General features: G+C 43.9%; 1 protein-coding gene across 4 annotated transcripts; it reads right to left on the bottom strand.

Moving 5' to 3' along the window:
• Positions 1-2,415: 2,415 nt before the first annotated feature.
• Positions 2,416-15,616, bottom strand: LOC135558947 (serine/threonine-protein kinase tousled-like 1-B). 4 transcript variants are annotated; one of them, XM_064993195.1, is made up of 22 exons: positions 15,546-15,616; positions 13,932-14,053; positions 13,700-13,768; positions 13,347-13,385; positions 13,160-13,235; positions 11,680-11,723; positions 11,355-11,456; positions 11,179-11,265; positions 10,839-10,931; positions 10,643-10,753; positions 10,429-10,565; positions 8,834-9,025; positions 8,059-8,125; positions 7,863-7,960; positions 7,535-7,616; positions 7,354-7,445; positions 7,154-7,243; positions 6,806-6,975; positions 6,594-6,729; positions 6,400-6,511; positions 6,177-6,284; positions 2,416-4,550 (listed from the first exon to the last, which is right to left on the bottom strand). In XM_064993195.1, the coding sequence occupies exons 2-22, from the start codon at positions 14,046-14,048 to the stop codon at positions 4,404-4,406; spliced, it is 2,169 nt and encodes a 722-aa protein (XP_064849267.1). In that variant the 5' UTR covers positions 14,049-14,053; positions 15,546-15,616; the 3' UTR covers positions 2,416-4,403. The 4 variants fall into 4 exon arrangements, with proteins under 4 accessions (XP_064849267.1, XP_064849265.1, XP_064849264.1 ...); XM_064993193.1 differs by having other exon boundaries at positions 7,863-7,957; positions 15,241-15,610; XM_064993192.1 differs by having other exon boundaries at positions 15,241-15,610.
• Positions 15,617-15,933: the final 317 nt, after the last annotated feature.

Consider the following 15,933-nt stretch of genomic DNA (forward strand, 5'->3'; position numbering starts at 1 on the left):
TAGTCAGCAAACTCAATATATTTATGTCTTACTCAATCAGTCAACTGTATTTTACATCAGCATTTGTCACAAAGTGCTTATACAGAAACCCAGCCTAAAACCCCAAAGAGCAAGTATGAAGAAGCACAGTGGCAGGAACCTAAGAAGAAACCTTGAGGGTGGCCAGTCCTCTTCTGATTGCGCCAGGTGCAGATTACAATAGTACATGGCCATTGAGGCCAGATCGTTCGTCAACATGTTCAAACCAGCAGGGTCATATAATAATAGCAGTGGTTATAGAAGGTGCAACAGGTCAGCTTCTCAGGAGTACAGTGCATTCGTAAAGTATTCAGACCCCTTGACTGTTTTGTTACGTTACAGCCTTATTCTAAAATGGATTAAATTAGACCCTTTGCTATGAGGCTCGAAAAGGAGCTCAGCTGCATCCTGTTTCCATTGATCATCTTTGAGATGTTTCTACAACTTGATTGGAGTTCACCTGTGGTAAATTTCATTGGTTGGACATGATTTGGATAGGCACACACCTGTCAGTGCATGCCAGAGCAAAAAGCAAGCCATGAGTTTGAAGGAATTGTCCGTAGAGCTCCGAGACAGAATTGATTAGAGTCACAGATCTGTGGAAGCGTTACCAAAAAATGTCTGCAGCATTGAAGGTCCCCAAGAACACAATGGGCTCCATCATTCTTAAATGGAAGAAGTTTGGAACCAACAAGACTTCCTAGAGCTGGCCGCCTGGCCAAACTGAGCAATAGGGGGAGATGGGCCTTGGTCACTGAGGTGACCAAGAACCCGATGGTCACTCTCATAGAGCTCTAGAGTTCCTCTGTGGAGATGGGAGAACCATCCAGAAGGACAACCATCCCTGCAGCATTCACCAATTATGCCTTTATTGTAGAGTGGTCAGACGGAAGCCACTACTCAGTAAAAGTCACATGACAGCCCGCTTGGTGTTTGCCAAAAGGCAACTAAAGACTCTCAGACGATGAGAAACAAGATTCTCTGGTCTGATGGAACCAAGATTGAACTCTTTGGCCTGAATGTCAAGCACCACGTCTGGAGGAAACCTGGCACCATCCCTAAGGTGAAGCATGGTGGTGGCAGCATCATGCTGTGAGAATGCTTTTCAGGGGCATGTACTGGGAGACTAGTCAGGATCGAGGGAAAGATGAACAGAACAAAGTAGAGAGATCCTTGATGAAAACATGCTTCAGAGTGCTCAAAAACTGACTGGCGAAAGTTCACCTTCCAATAGGACAACAACCCTAAGCACACAGCCAAGACAACGCAGAAGTGGCTTTGGGACAAGTCTCGGAATGTCCTTGAGTGGCACAGCCAGAGCCCGGACTTGAACCCAATCGAACATCTCTGGAGGAACCTGAAAATAGCTGTTCAGTGTTGTTCCCCATCCAACTTGACAGAGCTTGAGAGGATTTGCAGAGAATGGGAGAAACTCCCCAAATACAGGTGTGCCAAGCATGTAGCGTCATACCCAAGAAGACTCGAGGCTGTGATCGTTGCCAAAGGTGCTTAAACAAAGTACTTAGTAAAGGGTCTGAATATTTATGTAAATGTGATACTTCAGTTCTTTATTTTTAATAAATTTGCTACAATTTCTAAAAAACTTTTTTTTGCTTTGTCATTATGGGGTATTGTGTGTAGCTTGATGAGGGAATTTTTTGTTTTTGAATAAGGCTGGAACCTAACAAAATTTAGAAAAGGTCTGAATACTTTCCCGAATGCACGAAGTATACATATGTATATTTTGTGTACAACGTGTATATTTGTGTTGTATTGTGCAGGACACACTTGAAAGAGACCTAGATCTCAATGTCTTTCCTGATAAAATATAGGTAAAATAAATAAAAAGTCAACTGTTGTATCCGGCACGTGACAAACTTTGATTTAGATTTGACGAGGGTATCTTTATTTTACGAGGTAAGTTGACTGCGAACACATCACATGAATGAGCCAATTGTAAGCTGGGGATGACCATGATGGTATGGGGGCCAGATTGGAATTTAGTCAGGACACCGGTTTAACGTCCCATCCGAAAGACGGCACCCTACACAGGGCAATGTTCCCAATCACTGCCCTGGGGCATTGGAATATTTGTTTTTAGAGCAGAGGAAAGGGTGCCTCCTACTGGCCCTCCCAACACCACTTCCAGCAGCACCTGGTCTCCCATCCAGGGAACAACCCTGCTTACCTTCAGAAGCAAGCCAGCAGTGGGATAGAGGGTCGTATGCAACATGGTGAAGCCCTTTTCAGTCTCTCAGACAAATGGCATCTGTCTGCCATTCTCCCCTCGGGTACAACTGACAACTATCTGACCTTGGGTCCGGAAGAACTCCTGGCCCTAGTTATACATAAATGTGTGTGTTGAGTGAGAGATATATGCACAAACCAAAGGTGGCCTTAGTTGGACTTGTAAGGCAATCTTTATTGCATATGAATGACAGGACCTGACATTGCCTCCCTTCAATTTTGACATGTATCTGTGCTGTGTGTATAAGACAGTGATAAAACCAGTTTACAGTACATGGCGTTGATCTGCGGGGCTCCTCTGTTAGTCTGCCATGATGTTCAATATAAACCCCTTTTGTAGCATACGGGTTGTCTGTTGAAAGCTCCTCACAGTCTTCCAATATAAAGAATACTAGGTAACACTACTTAAAGCACTTTACATTCAGTAGATGACCAATATGACTGTGCCATACCATAGACTAAAACCAGCTGCAATAACTCATGACACCTCATATGTCAGTGTTATGACAGTGTTACGCAGGCCTTATGACTGAGGTTCAAGCAAAGTGTTACTGAACAGAACAGAGCCTGATCAACCTGGGCTTTTCCTTCACAAATGAACAGTTTCATACAACTTATATATATATATATGACACATGGTTTCCAGACTATAAACATTGCGGTCGTAAAACAGTTCAAAGTTATTGGTTCACCTGGCATACAGAAGCACTTCGTAGGGCCCCTGAAGAGTAGGCTATCCACTTCAGGGGCCCTAGAGTGTTCCTCTTCACACAGGTCTGCACTATCTGTACCTGAGGCAGATCATACAGATTTTAACTAACTACAAGCGACATCTACATAGCAGCAAAAAAAAATGCCTTTTCGGAGCACAAACAAGGAGACGTGAGGAAACCAACGGTCGGACGTACTAGACCATTGCATGTGCTCAAAGTTTGCACCTGTTATTTCCCACAGATAATATAAAACATTAAAGGTGAACAGAAGGTAAAACAAAGAATACGAGAACGATAATATTACAAAAAGATGAGGTTCAATAATTTCATGTTTCTAGGCATTTGTCTTTTATTTCTTTGTGAAAACAACAGGTGCAAACGGGCACTGGTGAGAGTTCAGTAAATCCTGTGTGTTGACCCTCTGTACAGACAGACTGCAGATATGTCACTCCTACACATGAAATGTACATTGAGTTTCCCCAGATGATTCCTGTATGGAAACATCAATCTTTACGATACAGTTGATCCTCATATGGTTACATTTTGTTCTGACAAAACAGACTTCCATGCCTGAACAAGCCTAACAATCAGCGCCTTGAGGGATGGATCCATGGAGGATCGGAACACGCCAAAACCAACCTCTTTCACACAGCCAGATTATATTCATCCAGGAGTAGGTTTAATTATTGATTCAAGATCTAAAAATGTGACTTCATGAACATAGATGGCATACTTCTGGCCAACAGTCTGAGACTGAAGCTTAGTTAAGTCCAGGACAATTTCAAGAAGCTATGGCAATGAAACCAAATCATCTCGAGTGCAATTTAGTCCAATAGTAGGGTTTAACGTGGGTCAGTGAAACCAACTGATCTGCTTTGGTGACTTAAGCCACATCCCAAATGTACCTCTACCTTCTATAGAAGAGACTAGGGGTCTATTTGGGAATGGGATTCTGTCCCTTGCAGAAAGGCTGTTTAAAATGTTGCTGGAAGAGATTCCAATTAACAACAGCTCTACCAATAAAAGCCCAGTCCAGCACAAGCAAGGGATGTGGCCTAGCCCCACTCTATTAAGTCCTCACGGCAACAGGCACAGCCTGTCCAATGGCATGCACAATGGGTAGAACTTTCTCACCTCTCTCCCCATCTCTCACTCAAAACTAGGTTCACAACACAGTAACGTTTCTGCAAAGCTACTTGGCAACGTGGAAAGTGTATCCACTTCCGCCCCCCCACCTCCCTATCTCTTTCCATGTCTCACAACGTGCAATCCATTTCTTTCTATTCAGCCAAACAAATTCACGTTCCTGATCCTTTCACAGTGGCCAGGCGATTTAGAATACCCAACGCCACTCCATTTCCCATATTCGGATCAATTCTGCTCCAGGATTGGCCAGTGGGCCTGTCAGTCATGTTCATCAGCCCGTCAGTAGGAGGAGATTGAGGAGGCGGGCTGAAGAGAGCCAGAGGAGTTGGAGCGTCTCATGTGAGGGAGAAGATACGTGTCAGTGCCCAGCTGGTGAACGTCAAATCGATCCTCCTTACGGTAGGCCAGACAGCGTCGGATAAACGCCTGACACACAGAGCGAGAGGGATGTTAGTTTATGGAATTAGGATCTGCTTATCAAGCTTTGTCTGTACTAGTCACATTGACATGTCCTGACGATTGTACATTTCAAAGTCAACCAATATGTTGTGGCGGTCACGAAATTTCATCAGCCGGTGATTGTCAAGCACATAACTGGTCAGTCTCACGGTAATTGACCGTTAATTAACATAACAACATTTAACATCTCCTGGCTTCCACAGACTACAAACCATTTTAAAAAGTCTAATAAATCTATGTAATATAGCCTACACCTTCACAAAAAATCCAGTATTTATTTTAGACAGGTCAAAAGAAGCACGATGAAGAAAATGTAGTCTATTACAGAAGAACACTTGTCCCCATGTTAGGCCCTGATCTGGCTATGCCAAATGGCTGTGGGCTACACTAGTTCATTTAGCAGTCAAGATTCGCTTAGAATGCCGTGGCAGTATTTTACAGTATGAAGAACACAATTGAAAACAGCTGAATAAAATAGAAAGGATATTTTCTAAATGACTTGAGTGCACACATGCGGTTATTCTGTGTTGGGCGGTTAATTTAACTTTAGTTGTTCTACAAACGTTGGGCTATATGTTTAGATTTTTTATACATTGTAAGGCTGCATGATGAGACTAATGATGACTTGAAAAAAGTCACTTGAAAGGCATGAGCTCAGCTTTTTTTTGGCGCAGGCTGTACACACTTCATCAGTCTCATTCACAATTTGACAAGTTTGTAAATGCCTTGAATTTTACAGCGGCATCCCCTTTGTGGCCATAATGAACCCTAGTGCTGCATTGTGCCCTTCTCCCCAAGTGTGCTGCGCAATCCTCAATCAGCTCTCCGACATGTGATCAGGTCTTTCTCACAGGCTACAAGTGAAGACAAACACTTCAGGGACACAACTGTGCACGTCCTTATCCAATTCCGAGGTGCATATTGAAGATATTGGGTGAACTGTCCACATTTACTTTTCGTCAGCCGACAAGATGAGTAGGCCTAATGAACAGCAAAAGCACTAGCCTATGTCAATCTACTATCCCCCATAGTACAAAAGTCGACATATTCTATTCGGTACGAGAACTAAATATTCCAAACTGACTGGGACAGTTGTGGGATGCGATAGATTGCAAATTAATACAACCACTAGCATAAAAAAAAAACTTTTAATGCAATGTAGCTGACGCAACAGATCATCAAAATTTGAAGCTAAAAGTTCTGGCTATTTTTTCACATTATAAGTGCAGCAATGCGCACATGGTAGAAGGCTATAAGCGCAAATGTTCCATTAGCGGAAAACATTATCAAAAGTGAACGCAAATGTGATTATGCATGTAATGCTTTTATTATCAAGGTTAATTTTTATGGTGAAAATGATCTTCCCCAAACTTGAAACTCACATGCTGCTTACATTTGTATTGATATCAGAGTGATTAGAGGGACAACAGAGTGCCGAGTACCAGTTTGGGAGGCTACTAATGACCATCAGCAGCAGAGCTTGGAGAAGCCTAATTACCGTGACTAAAACGGTCACGTGGAGTTCGACTGCATTCATGACTCGTGACCGCCGGTGTGGCAGTAATACGGTCACCGCAACAGCCCTCGTCTCACCTTGGCCTCTGTGCTGGCCTGGGGCTTGGCAGGGAACTGAACCTCAGTGGCTTTGAGGATGGTGTTCTCCTGAAGAATATCCTGCTGAGACTGGTTGTGGCCAAACGGCTGCAGGAACACACACAAACCAATGTTAGACAAAAAAACAACATAGTCTAATAGGGTCAGATGTTCGCACCTTCAGAAGTGTTACTTCAAAAGGGACCATAATAAGTGGGCTCACCTTCCGTCCATAGAGGCACTGGAAGAAGATGACCCCGACCGACCAGACGTCCACCTTGTTAGAGATCTTAGGAGGCTCCTTGCCCACCACAAAACACTCTGGGGGAAGGTACCTGGACAAGAAGAATGGGAAAACATGGAAGGCAATATACCCAAGAAAACACTTAATATAACTGTTTGTGTGATGAGTCTCACCAGTATGTGCCAGCTCCCTGTGAGGTGAGGTCCATGCCGTCCACTCCATAGTTGTCATCATCCATGATCTTAGACAGCCCAAAGTCTGTGATCTTTATCTCGCCACACGCGGTCCCATCCACCAGCAAGATGTTACCTGCACAAACGGCATTGCGTGAGTTGAGCGTGTGTCTGTGATACATACACAAACATGAGTCTCTGTGTGTGTGTACCTGGTTTGAGGTCATAGTGTATGATGGGGGGTTTGATCTCGTTGAGGTATCGCAGGGCGTTGACTATCTGCATGACGATGGACCGCGCCTCCTTCTCGGACATCAGCTTGTTCTGTTTCAGATAGAAGTCCAGGTCGTTCCCCTCACAGAACTCTAAAACCGTACAGAACCTGGGGGGGGAAAGAAAGAGGAGAGAAAGAGAGAAAAAGAAGAGGACAAAAGACTCCATTAACAATAAACTAAAAAGGCATCTCAATGGACTAAAATTCCTTCCACTCCACATCTCCTCTCCTTTATCTGCACTGATGTGAAAGAACTGAACTAGGTTTGGGGTAAAAAGAAACTTACGTGTCTGTATCCAGGGAGAAGTAGTCGTAGAGTTTGACTATTCTGGGATGGTCCAGCTGTTTGTGTATCCGATACTCTCTACAGGCATGTCTGGGACAGGAAACAATGTGTGTTTCTAAGTCTGGTCAAATAAATGGTACAATGTGGGTTGTGAATCCTGCATCTCATAACAGTGCCTCGTCAGAGCAGATGGGACATACTTGTGGTAGTTCTCCTTCTTCTCCTCTCTCCAGTTCTTGTTGAGCTGGTGGATTTTAACGGCTGCGTAGCGCTGCTCAAATAGGTCAAAGGCCTGAAGAGGACATCAGAAGCACAGGTACCGTATGGATCTAGAATCTGTTAATAATCATTCCCAAGCACATACTAGTAGTCAATCCGTACCTTATAGACCTCACTGAAGCCTCCTCTGCCCAGCAGATACAGCAGCAGGTACCTCTCGTTCAGAGTGGGGTGGTCTTTAAACCTGACAGACATACAGCACAAGCTGAACCATTTCCTTCCTACAACATATAGGGTTTATTTAGCCAAATGACCCCTACAAGAACTTCATCTTACAAATGCCTAGAAAGTGGTCTATGAACTGGCCAGTTAGCAACACTATAGCTACTGGCCCACGGGTACGTAGGTCCCAGGGTGGATTTTGCAGCGGGGCACAGTGGAGCGGTTAGGTGTTCCTATATGATTGTGTCTCTTCCTGTCCTGTACTTACGATGAGCTGTCCTCGTTGTTGATCCTCTTCAGCTCTCTGATGTGGAGGTTCCTCACCCGCTCTAACCGCTCCAGCTCTGCCTGGATCTCAGCCTCCTCCTGAGAGACAGTCACTCAGTCAATCCTATTCATTTTGGGATTCGGACCATAGTGGGTTTTTTTTTAATAAACGTGTTTGTGTTCATATTGACTCGGACCTTCTTCAGGTGTCCCAGGCGAAGCTTGAAGATCTCCTCCTGCTCGTGATACTCAGCCAGAGTCAACCTAACAAATGGTTGATTTAAAGTCACTGCACCAACATCGCAACAGTGTGAGTGTGTATCAGTGGTGGAAAAAGTAGCCAATTGTCATACTTGAGTAAAAGTAAAAAGGTACCTTCATAGAAAATGACTCAAGTAAAAGTCACCCAGTGAAATCCTACTTGAGTAAAAGTCTAAAAGTATTTGGTTTTAAATATACATAAGTATCAAAAGAAAATGTAATTGCTAAAATATACTTGTATTAAAAGTATAAATCATTTCAAATTCCTTATATTAAGCAAACCAGACGGCAAAATCTTTCTTTAAAAAAAAAGTTAGATAGTGTTGGGGCGTGCCCCTGGCTGACATTTACAAATGAAACATGTTTAGTGAGTCCGCCAGATCAGAGGCAGCAGGGATGACCAGGACTGTTCTGTTGATAAGTGTGTGAATTAAACAATTTTCCTGTCCTGCTAAGCATTCAAAATGTAACGAGTACATTTGGATGTCAGGGAAAATGTATGGAACAGAAAGTACATTATTCTCTTTAGGAATGTAGTGAAGTAAAAGTAGCCAAAAATATAAATAGTAGAGTGAAGTACAGATACCAAAAAAAAACACCTGACTTAAGTAGTACTTAAGTATTTTTACCTGAGTACATTACACCACTGGTGTGTATGCATCTGTCCATACACATGCATACTTGTATGTACTAGTGTGTGTGTACACTTACATCTGGGGCAGGGAGGGTTTGAGGAAGGGGTCGGGGTCATTGCCGTTGACGACCTTGGTCTTGCGTTGTTTGGGTTCAGAGGTGGTTGCTAGGGAGAGGGAGGGGGAGGAGGTATTGGGGGGCTTCCTCTTGGCCAGCAGCTTCCTCTGACGCTCTATCTCCTCTCTCTGCTGGTTGATACCCTCCTGCTGCCTATACGGAGAAGAGGGTTATTAAGCTTTTTAGAAGGTAATAAGGTCAATCCACATATAAAAGCGTGGATCGTTTCATTATGCTCTGGAGAGCACCCCCCCAAATATTTTGGGGAATTTTAACCGTTAATTAAATACATTGGAAATAACGATACCACAGCAAAAACAAAGTGGGGAGAACAGTTATTTCCCCCAGTTCTTCACTCACCCCCCACTCAATTTCGTGATATCCAATTGGTAGTTAGTCTTCTCCCTTCGCTGCAACTCCCTTATGGACTTGAGAGAGGAAGGTCGAGAGCCACGCGTCCTCCAAAACACGACCCTGCCAAGGCAAACTGCTTCTTGACACACTGCTCGCTTAATCAAGGGACCATTTTTGTGCATCTACCCTTTAATTTAGGTGCGCACCAGCCAGACTGTTGTGTTCGGCTAGCAGCGTTTCTGTAGCGGCGCGTTTCAAGTTTGGGGAAGCTAATGGGGAAGTTTGGGGAAGCTAATTACATGTTTTTGCATTCCATGCATCATCGCATTTGTAGGTTTATTTAAGATGGCCTACTATTCCTAACGTGATGAGTAGATTGATAGTCATAATTTACACAAACAATATAATTCAATGACTGTTCGCAAGAAAATACAGTTCAATGCATGGCTGCGCGTGTAGTGGCGTAGAATTGGCCAAGGCTACCACAGATACGTTCCTTGGCCTTATAGAAACACATTTCATACATACATTTCTACTACACCATCGGTACTCAAGTGCTATTTGTGACGGTCCCAGTCACACAGGTGGCAAAGGTCGAAGTGGATATGGTCATTTATCAACATAGTAACAAACTCCCACCTTGCAACACATGCGATTCCAAAACTGTTCACACCCCTCTTATTGGCGGAGAGAACTTTTTCCCAAAATATATATTTTTTTACGACCTTTACAACCAATAAAACAATTGTCACACTGCCAAGTCAAACGGTCTCAAATGCGACTGTATTGGTCACAGTACAGAGGAGCCAAGAACAGATGTTCATCGCTGCCAGATTTGGAACCGCTCGCATAAGGTGCACTGTTTAGAACAGTGTTTTCATGCTAATTGCATTTTGGCAAATGTCTGAAATGTTTCACATTGGCTGCTTCATTACAGCAGTAGTATGTTCAATGACATAGCCGTTTGAATGTGAGTCGATTGGCTTGCTACTGTTGCATGTTTCAATGAAGCTTTAAATGAAAAAATGTCTGTTCCTTGTATGCACGCAAAGTATTTTTTGTTGGTCACCTCATACTATTTGGAACAAATTTAACCGCCTGTTAACCGGTTAAAGAGGGTTGGTTAGACGGCAGAAAAATCGACCTAAATGTGCATCCCTAATGTAAATACATGTTGCTTCGTGAAGTGTGCGTGTTCTCACTTGACAAGGTTCTGGAATGCGTAGCCGTCGGTCCACTGTTCAGTGTAGGAGGCTCCATGTCTTACGGTGGTGAAGTGACCCAGTCTCAGACGGTCCTGCATGCTCTTCTCTCTGCACGACTGTTTCTCCTGGGTGCTCTTCAAAAAAAACACACGGGTTAACATGCAAGTTCATCCTGACACGTCAGTAACAAGCGCAAACACAAACTGTGTACCTTCTCGATGAGCAGCTTCTTGCTCATGGTGATGCATTTGTTCAGTCTCTCCTTGTATTTCTCAAGTAGTTTCTGCTGTTCATCAATCTGTCGCCTCAGGTCACAGTTAGCCTACAAGAAAAACGGTCAACGACAATAGATCAATACACAACCTATAAGTATCCCCTGTAGTACCCTAACTAGCACGTAAACTCACCCTGAGCAGGTCATCGATGCGTCCCTCTTTCTTCTCCAGGTCCAGACTCTTGTTGCTCTCCAGAGCAGCCAGCTTCAGACCTGTCAACTCTGTCTGTAGAGAGAAAGTAAGAGGAAGGTGTTTGACATGTGAGGAACAAGAGAAGTAGATGTGAGAAGAGTATGAGGAAAGAAAGAGTCTTGTTCCCTGGTTGAGGAAGACGTGGATGTCGATTATGGCAGCCCCCCCCCCCTCTCTCTCTCTCTGATTCAGAGGGGTTGGGTTAAATGCTGAAGACACATTTCAGTTGAATGCATTCAGTTGTACAACTGACTAGGTATACCTCCTTCCCCTTTCTTACCTGCACACACTTGCTGGCGCAAGATTTGTAGTTCATCAGGGGATCGCCAAAACACAGACCGGTGGGAGAGGAACTGTTCTGTCGGATCTATAGACAACACACATACAACATTGTTCTAAACAATGTGATAGAATGCCGAAGCCTACAAATTTTCTACAGCGTGGGTGTATACATACGATAGAGCCTGGTGCAGAGTGAGCTCCGTGGTGTGAGTTCTGTGGTGAGCGGAGGACCTGTGGTAGAGCCCTCACTGGACTGGAGCCATTCCCCCCATGGAACTACACACAGGAAATAGCAGGGTGAGGAAAGGGAAGTGACATCTACATATAGCCCAGCAATAGCAGAGTGCCTCAAGAAGGGAAATTCACACTGTCAGTCAATCACAATCTGCTTAATCAATCATTAAGCCCCCCCCAACCCAATCAGGTTATCACCACCATGGAGAACTCAGAGTAACATTTGAACAAGGAGACTGAAACAATTACATTATAGGACACTCACATCAAAGTAGTCACTGATCTTGGGCCCCCGTGTGGAAGTCTTCCCTGTAGGAGAGGAGAGCCGATAGCCTGGGTTAGCAATGCATAACACAGCATAGCATACCTTACACAGCATAGCAGATAGAGGTTAGAACAACTCAGGGACTAGGGGTGTGAAAACCAAAACACAAATGTTTCCCCCGCCCCCCACAAAATTAAAATGACAGTGCAGTTATTACAAAATGTTATTTTCCGTGTTATAACCGAACTAGAAGATAGGCCATAAAGGTCTGGGGAAAGTTGTGTCATTTAAAGGTAGACTCAGCAATATGAAGTAGATGCAGAAAGTAAACAGCATAGTGGATCAATTTCCGCAAAAACTAAGAGCGATGAAGCGCGATGCTCAACCTCTCCGCCGTAATGTTTGGTGCCCTGTCTACCATGCTGTGAACAGCGTGAAGCGAACTCGTGCACATGCGCAGATGCTGTTTGTGACCGTGTGAGAGCGAAGTGTTGCATCTCGCTCAATATCTTAGCCTATTCATTGATGATAGGCCAGGCCGTGCTTTACGGAAGTTGCGAGACATTTCAAAAGAATTGCGGGATACAGCTTTTGATTGCCGATAGATAGGCCTAGTGCACGGTTCTGACGGTCTGCTGGCCGACCTGCCTATACTGTGCCCCGCCTCACTCTTTCTGTCACCCATTAGCTCGGTAATAAAGATGTGAGTGTTTGTGTTCTCGGAAGTAAGGCAACTAATCAGTCCCCTCCGTTCCAAAATGACTGAATCTGAGGAGTCGATTCCAATTCCAATTGGAATCGACTCTTGACACTCAGAAATAGGAGTTGGCACCGGGAGTCGACAGGAAAGTTGAGGAATCAATTGCTTTGGAGTCGACTCTCCACCACCACGTCATCGTTGTTAACAGTTGGAAAAATGGCAGAGAAAGGCAAGCAGTAGCACCAAAGCTCTGCATGGCAATAGTTTGAGAAGGGTTACTTCGGGATTTTGGCAACGGCAATTTATCTACTTCCCCAGAGTCAGATGAACTTGTGGATACCATTTTTATGTCTGTGTCCAGTATAAAGGAACTTTGAGGTGGAATTGAGATACGGTAATGGCAGTAAAGGTGCTTAACCATCTGAAGGGGAACCCTAACCGTTGCTGGCAGCGGCATTGTGAATTCAGGTGGCATTTTATAAATATTCTAAACCTTTTAACGGAAAACCGATAAAAACATGGTCATTTAAACATGTTTTTTTAAATTTAAAATATTATACATTTGTCACATTCCCATCAGGGACCTCATAACAAAATGAAATAACGGCACTGTGTCACCTTCTTGAACGGAAAGTGATAACCCGTGACATTAAGAACAGCAAAAAGGGATAAGGAGGATGCGAGTGAGTGAAATCAAGCAGAATCAAAAATCCTTTCAAAACCTGACCAGATCCTTCCTCTCCAGTTCATGAGTGTTATTATGTTGGGTATGCGTCATACCTTGGCTGCTCTCAGAATGGGTGTCAGCTTTCCTTTTCCTTCCTCTGGACGACTCAGAGGGCTTCTTCTCAGGGGTCTGAGAATAAACAAACACTAAATCACTTTTCTGACACTTGCGTGTCCAATAAGAAAGAGTGCGTTTCTGTGGGTGGGGGGGGAGGGACAGAACAGTAGGAAGAGTACGTACAGAGTATGCAGGAGAACTCCCTCTCTTCATATCAGAGTTCTAGGGAGAGAAAGATAACACAGAAAGAGAGTCAGGAGGGGGTGAGAAAGGGAGGAAAGCGAGAGATTGAGGCGGGTCATGCAAGTACAAACAAAGATAATCTAATTCTCCTGATTAATGGTCCATTGTTCCAAAAATAAAAATGGATACATAGATCAAATGCCTGCCCTCTGTCTCCACACAAACAAAATGGTGTATTTTCTTAAACCAGAGAATTAGCCACCTATGTCCGTAATATGGTGTGACATCTAATCGTTGAAACTAGGACAGCGGCCTCCCTCACAGCCAGCGCCTCTGCATAGCGTGTGTCTCACCTCTGACTCCTTGTCACTGGAGGAGCCCAAACTGCCATAGCTGTTGTTGGAGCACTCGTTGGCCAGACCCTAGATATACAGAGAAATCAAGCACAGTTGTTATAGTGTGCTGTGTTCTTTTTGTGTGTGCCTTTCAAAAACGTTTTTAAGTGTGTCTGGTATGAGTAAAACCATGCATGTGTGTTATAGTATTGATGATTGAGATTTGAGTTTCGCGTTGTGTGTGTTTCACCTTGGCCCCCCCGCTGGTGCTGCCGGTGCTCCCTACGGTGTTCCCGCTGACCCCGCCCATGAACCTGGCCTCCAGAAGCTCCTGCCTGCGAGGGTCCAGGCTGTGCAGCTCCTCCATGGGGCCTACACAACAACATAAGATAAAGCTATATATGGCTATGTAAGGATACAGCAAACTGCATCAGATACATCACACTACCGCCCACTTCTGATAAGAGCACATTGGAAAGTGCAAACTGTGTGAGTGCAGTGCATTTCACCACTCCCACATCAACAACACAGTTACTTAGTCTGTGTCTATCTGCATGCTCTATAATATGTATTTAGTGAGCACCTTATGGACAGCACTAAGCTTTCGCATGTATGTATCAGGTGTCAAAACTGAATGTTAGGCTGTAAGACCACTACTGGACAAGCAAGAGTTTCTGATTCAACAGCTGAGCTGCGGGTGTGAACTTTGTCCCCATCAATCACCAAAACATGGAATGTCTGACACACAACCCCAGCCTTATGAGGTGCAAGTAAAGAGAAACCAGACAGCAGTAATAAAACATTGACAAGCACTGTAAATATGACCACGGGAATACCACATTCAGGCCTGATCTTGATCCCAGTCCAAAGCATAATTAGCTACATGGTTATTTCCATCCCAATTGGAATAGTTAGCAACACTAAGAAATGTGACACGCTAAGTAGCCTTTGTGTGACAAACTTCCGTTCTCAGGATGACAGAGTCACGGGCTTTAGTTCTGATGCCGACAACAGTCTGTTCTTGTTCAGATGTTGAAGTGATCAGAATATAAACTTTGACAACGGAAAGTGTTGTTCGTAGTTGATTATTAGAAGTCGTTTGAATGCATCATAACTCACTGGATTCGTTTAGACTTGTAGTAGCCCTGCTGTTTGACAGAAGGCCAAAGGCATTCAACTACCCACAGCTGTTTAGCTACAAGTGATGACTAGTCTCTGCAACATTGCTAACCTAGCTACTATAAGTAGTTACATAAATGACAACTCCTTGGTCATCTAACGTTACGTATGGTCTAGCCTGTTCCTACTTATTGTCCACTCAACCGGTCTGCTCCTGTCTGAATATTCCATTACTAATGCTCTCCATTGCTCTACTGTAACTGAGCGCTGACACCTATCGAAGCTAGCTAGTAGCTAACGCTGACTAGCTACTGTACTGACTGTAACTGTTCGGCCATCAATTGACATCCATAAATCCGTCGAATTGGGGCGATATAAGTGGAAACTGTGCGCATTTCCCATCGAACAGACTTCGACGAATGCCATTGTTGATGAATTACCTTCCTTCTTGGCGGTCGCCGTTATGTGTTGTTGAGAAATCGTTGGGGACGAGGATAGCTGCTGCGACCAAGATGGCGTCGCCTCCAAACTTCCACCACCACTTCCACTGTTACTTTGGACACTCATTAAGCCACTTTACAAGCTAGAGATCAAGCAGACACACGGGCGTCCGTGTAAATCCGAAAACCCAAACTTGCATACACCAGCAGCCACCTGCTACATAGCCACAGCAGTCAATCTAATTTTGCACATTTTGTAAACATATTTTTCAGCAGGGTAGTAACATGCTAGGATAAAATGTAACCTTTGCATCGATCGCGCGGCTGTCAGCATCAGTTCCCGAACAGGGCTTCAACAGTCACTAGTACCCACGAGTATTCTGCCAGCAGCACAGACAATGACGTCACTTTCGTATGGTAATGAGGAAGCCTTCAAAATAAAACCCCGCATTTCACAACATTGTGGGAATGTGGATAAATCATTCAAAAGATATATAATTTTAATCAATGGGCGTTTCTATTGTGATAACAAGAAAATACGAGTCATCTATGATTTTTTTTTAATATGGTTTAAAAATGTGTTTATACCAATAATGAAAAAATACAATGTTGACACTGGTATGTTGAGAATATTGAGCTGTAGAGAGAACTTTTCTACCTGGTGGAAAATACTCAGTAGGGTCTGCTGGCTTT

Source organism: Oncorhynchus masou, chromosome 17 (assembly GCF_036934945.1).
Source record: "Oncorhynchus masou masou isolate Uvic2021 chromosome 17, UVic_Omas_1.1, whole genome shotgun sequence".
NCBI classification, from domain to species: Eukaryota; Metazoa; Chordata; class Actinopteri; order Salmoniformes; family Salmonidae; genus Oncorhynchus; species Oncorhynchus masou.

Excerpts from the sequence above, each read along its gene's own strand:
- LOC135558947 (XM_064993192.1), bottom strand. The coding sequence starts at position 15,367 with ATGAGTGTCCAAAGTAACAGTGGAAGTGGTGGTGGAAGTTTGGAGGCG. Across the intron at positions 6,976-7,153 it reads TTCTCCCTGGATACAGACAC|GTTCTGTACGGTTTTAGAGT; the intron begins GTAAGTTTCTTT and ends TTCCCCCCCCAG. Across the intron at positions 6,512-6,593 it reads CAGGGAGCTGGCACATACTG|GTACCTTCCCCCAGAGTGTT; the intron begins GTGAGACTCATC and ends CTTCTTGTCCAG.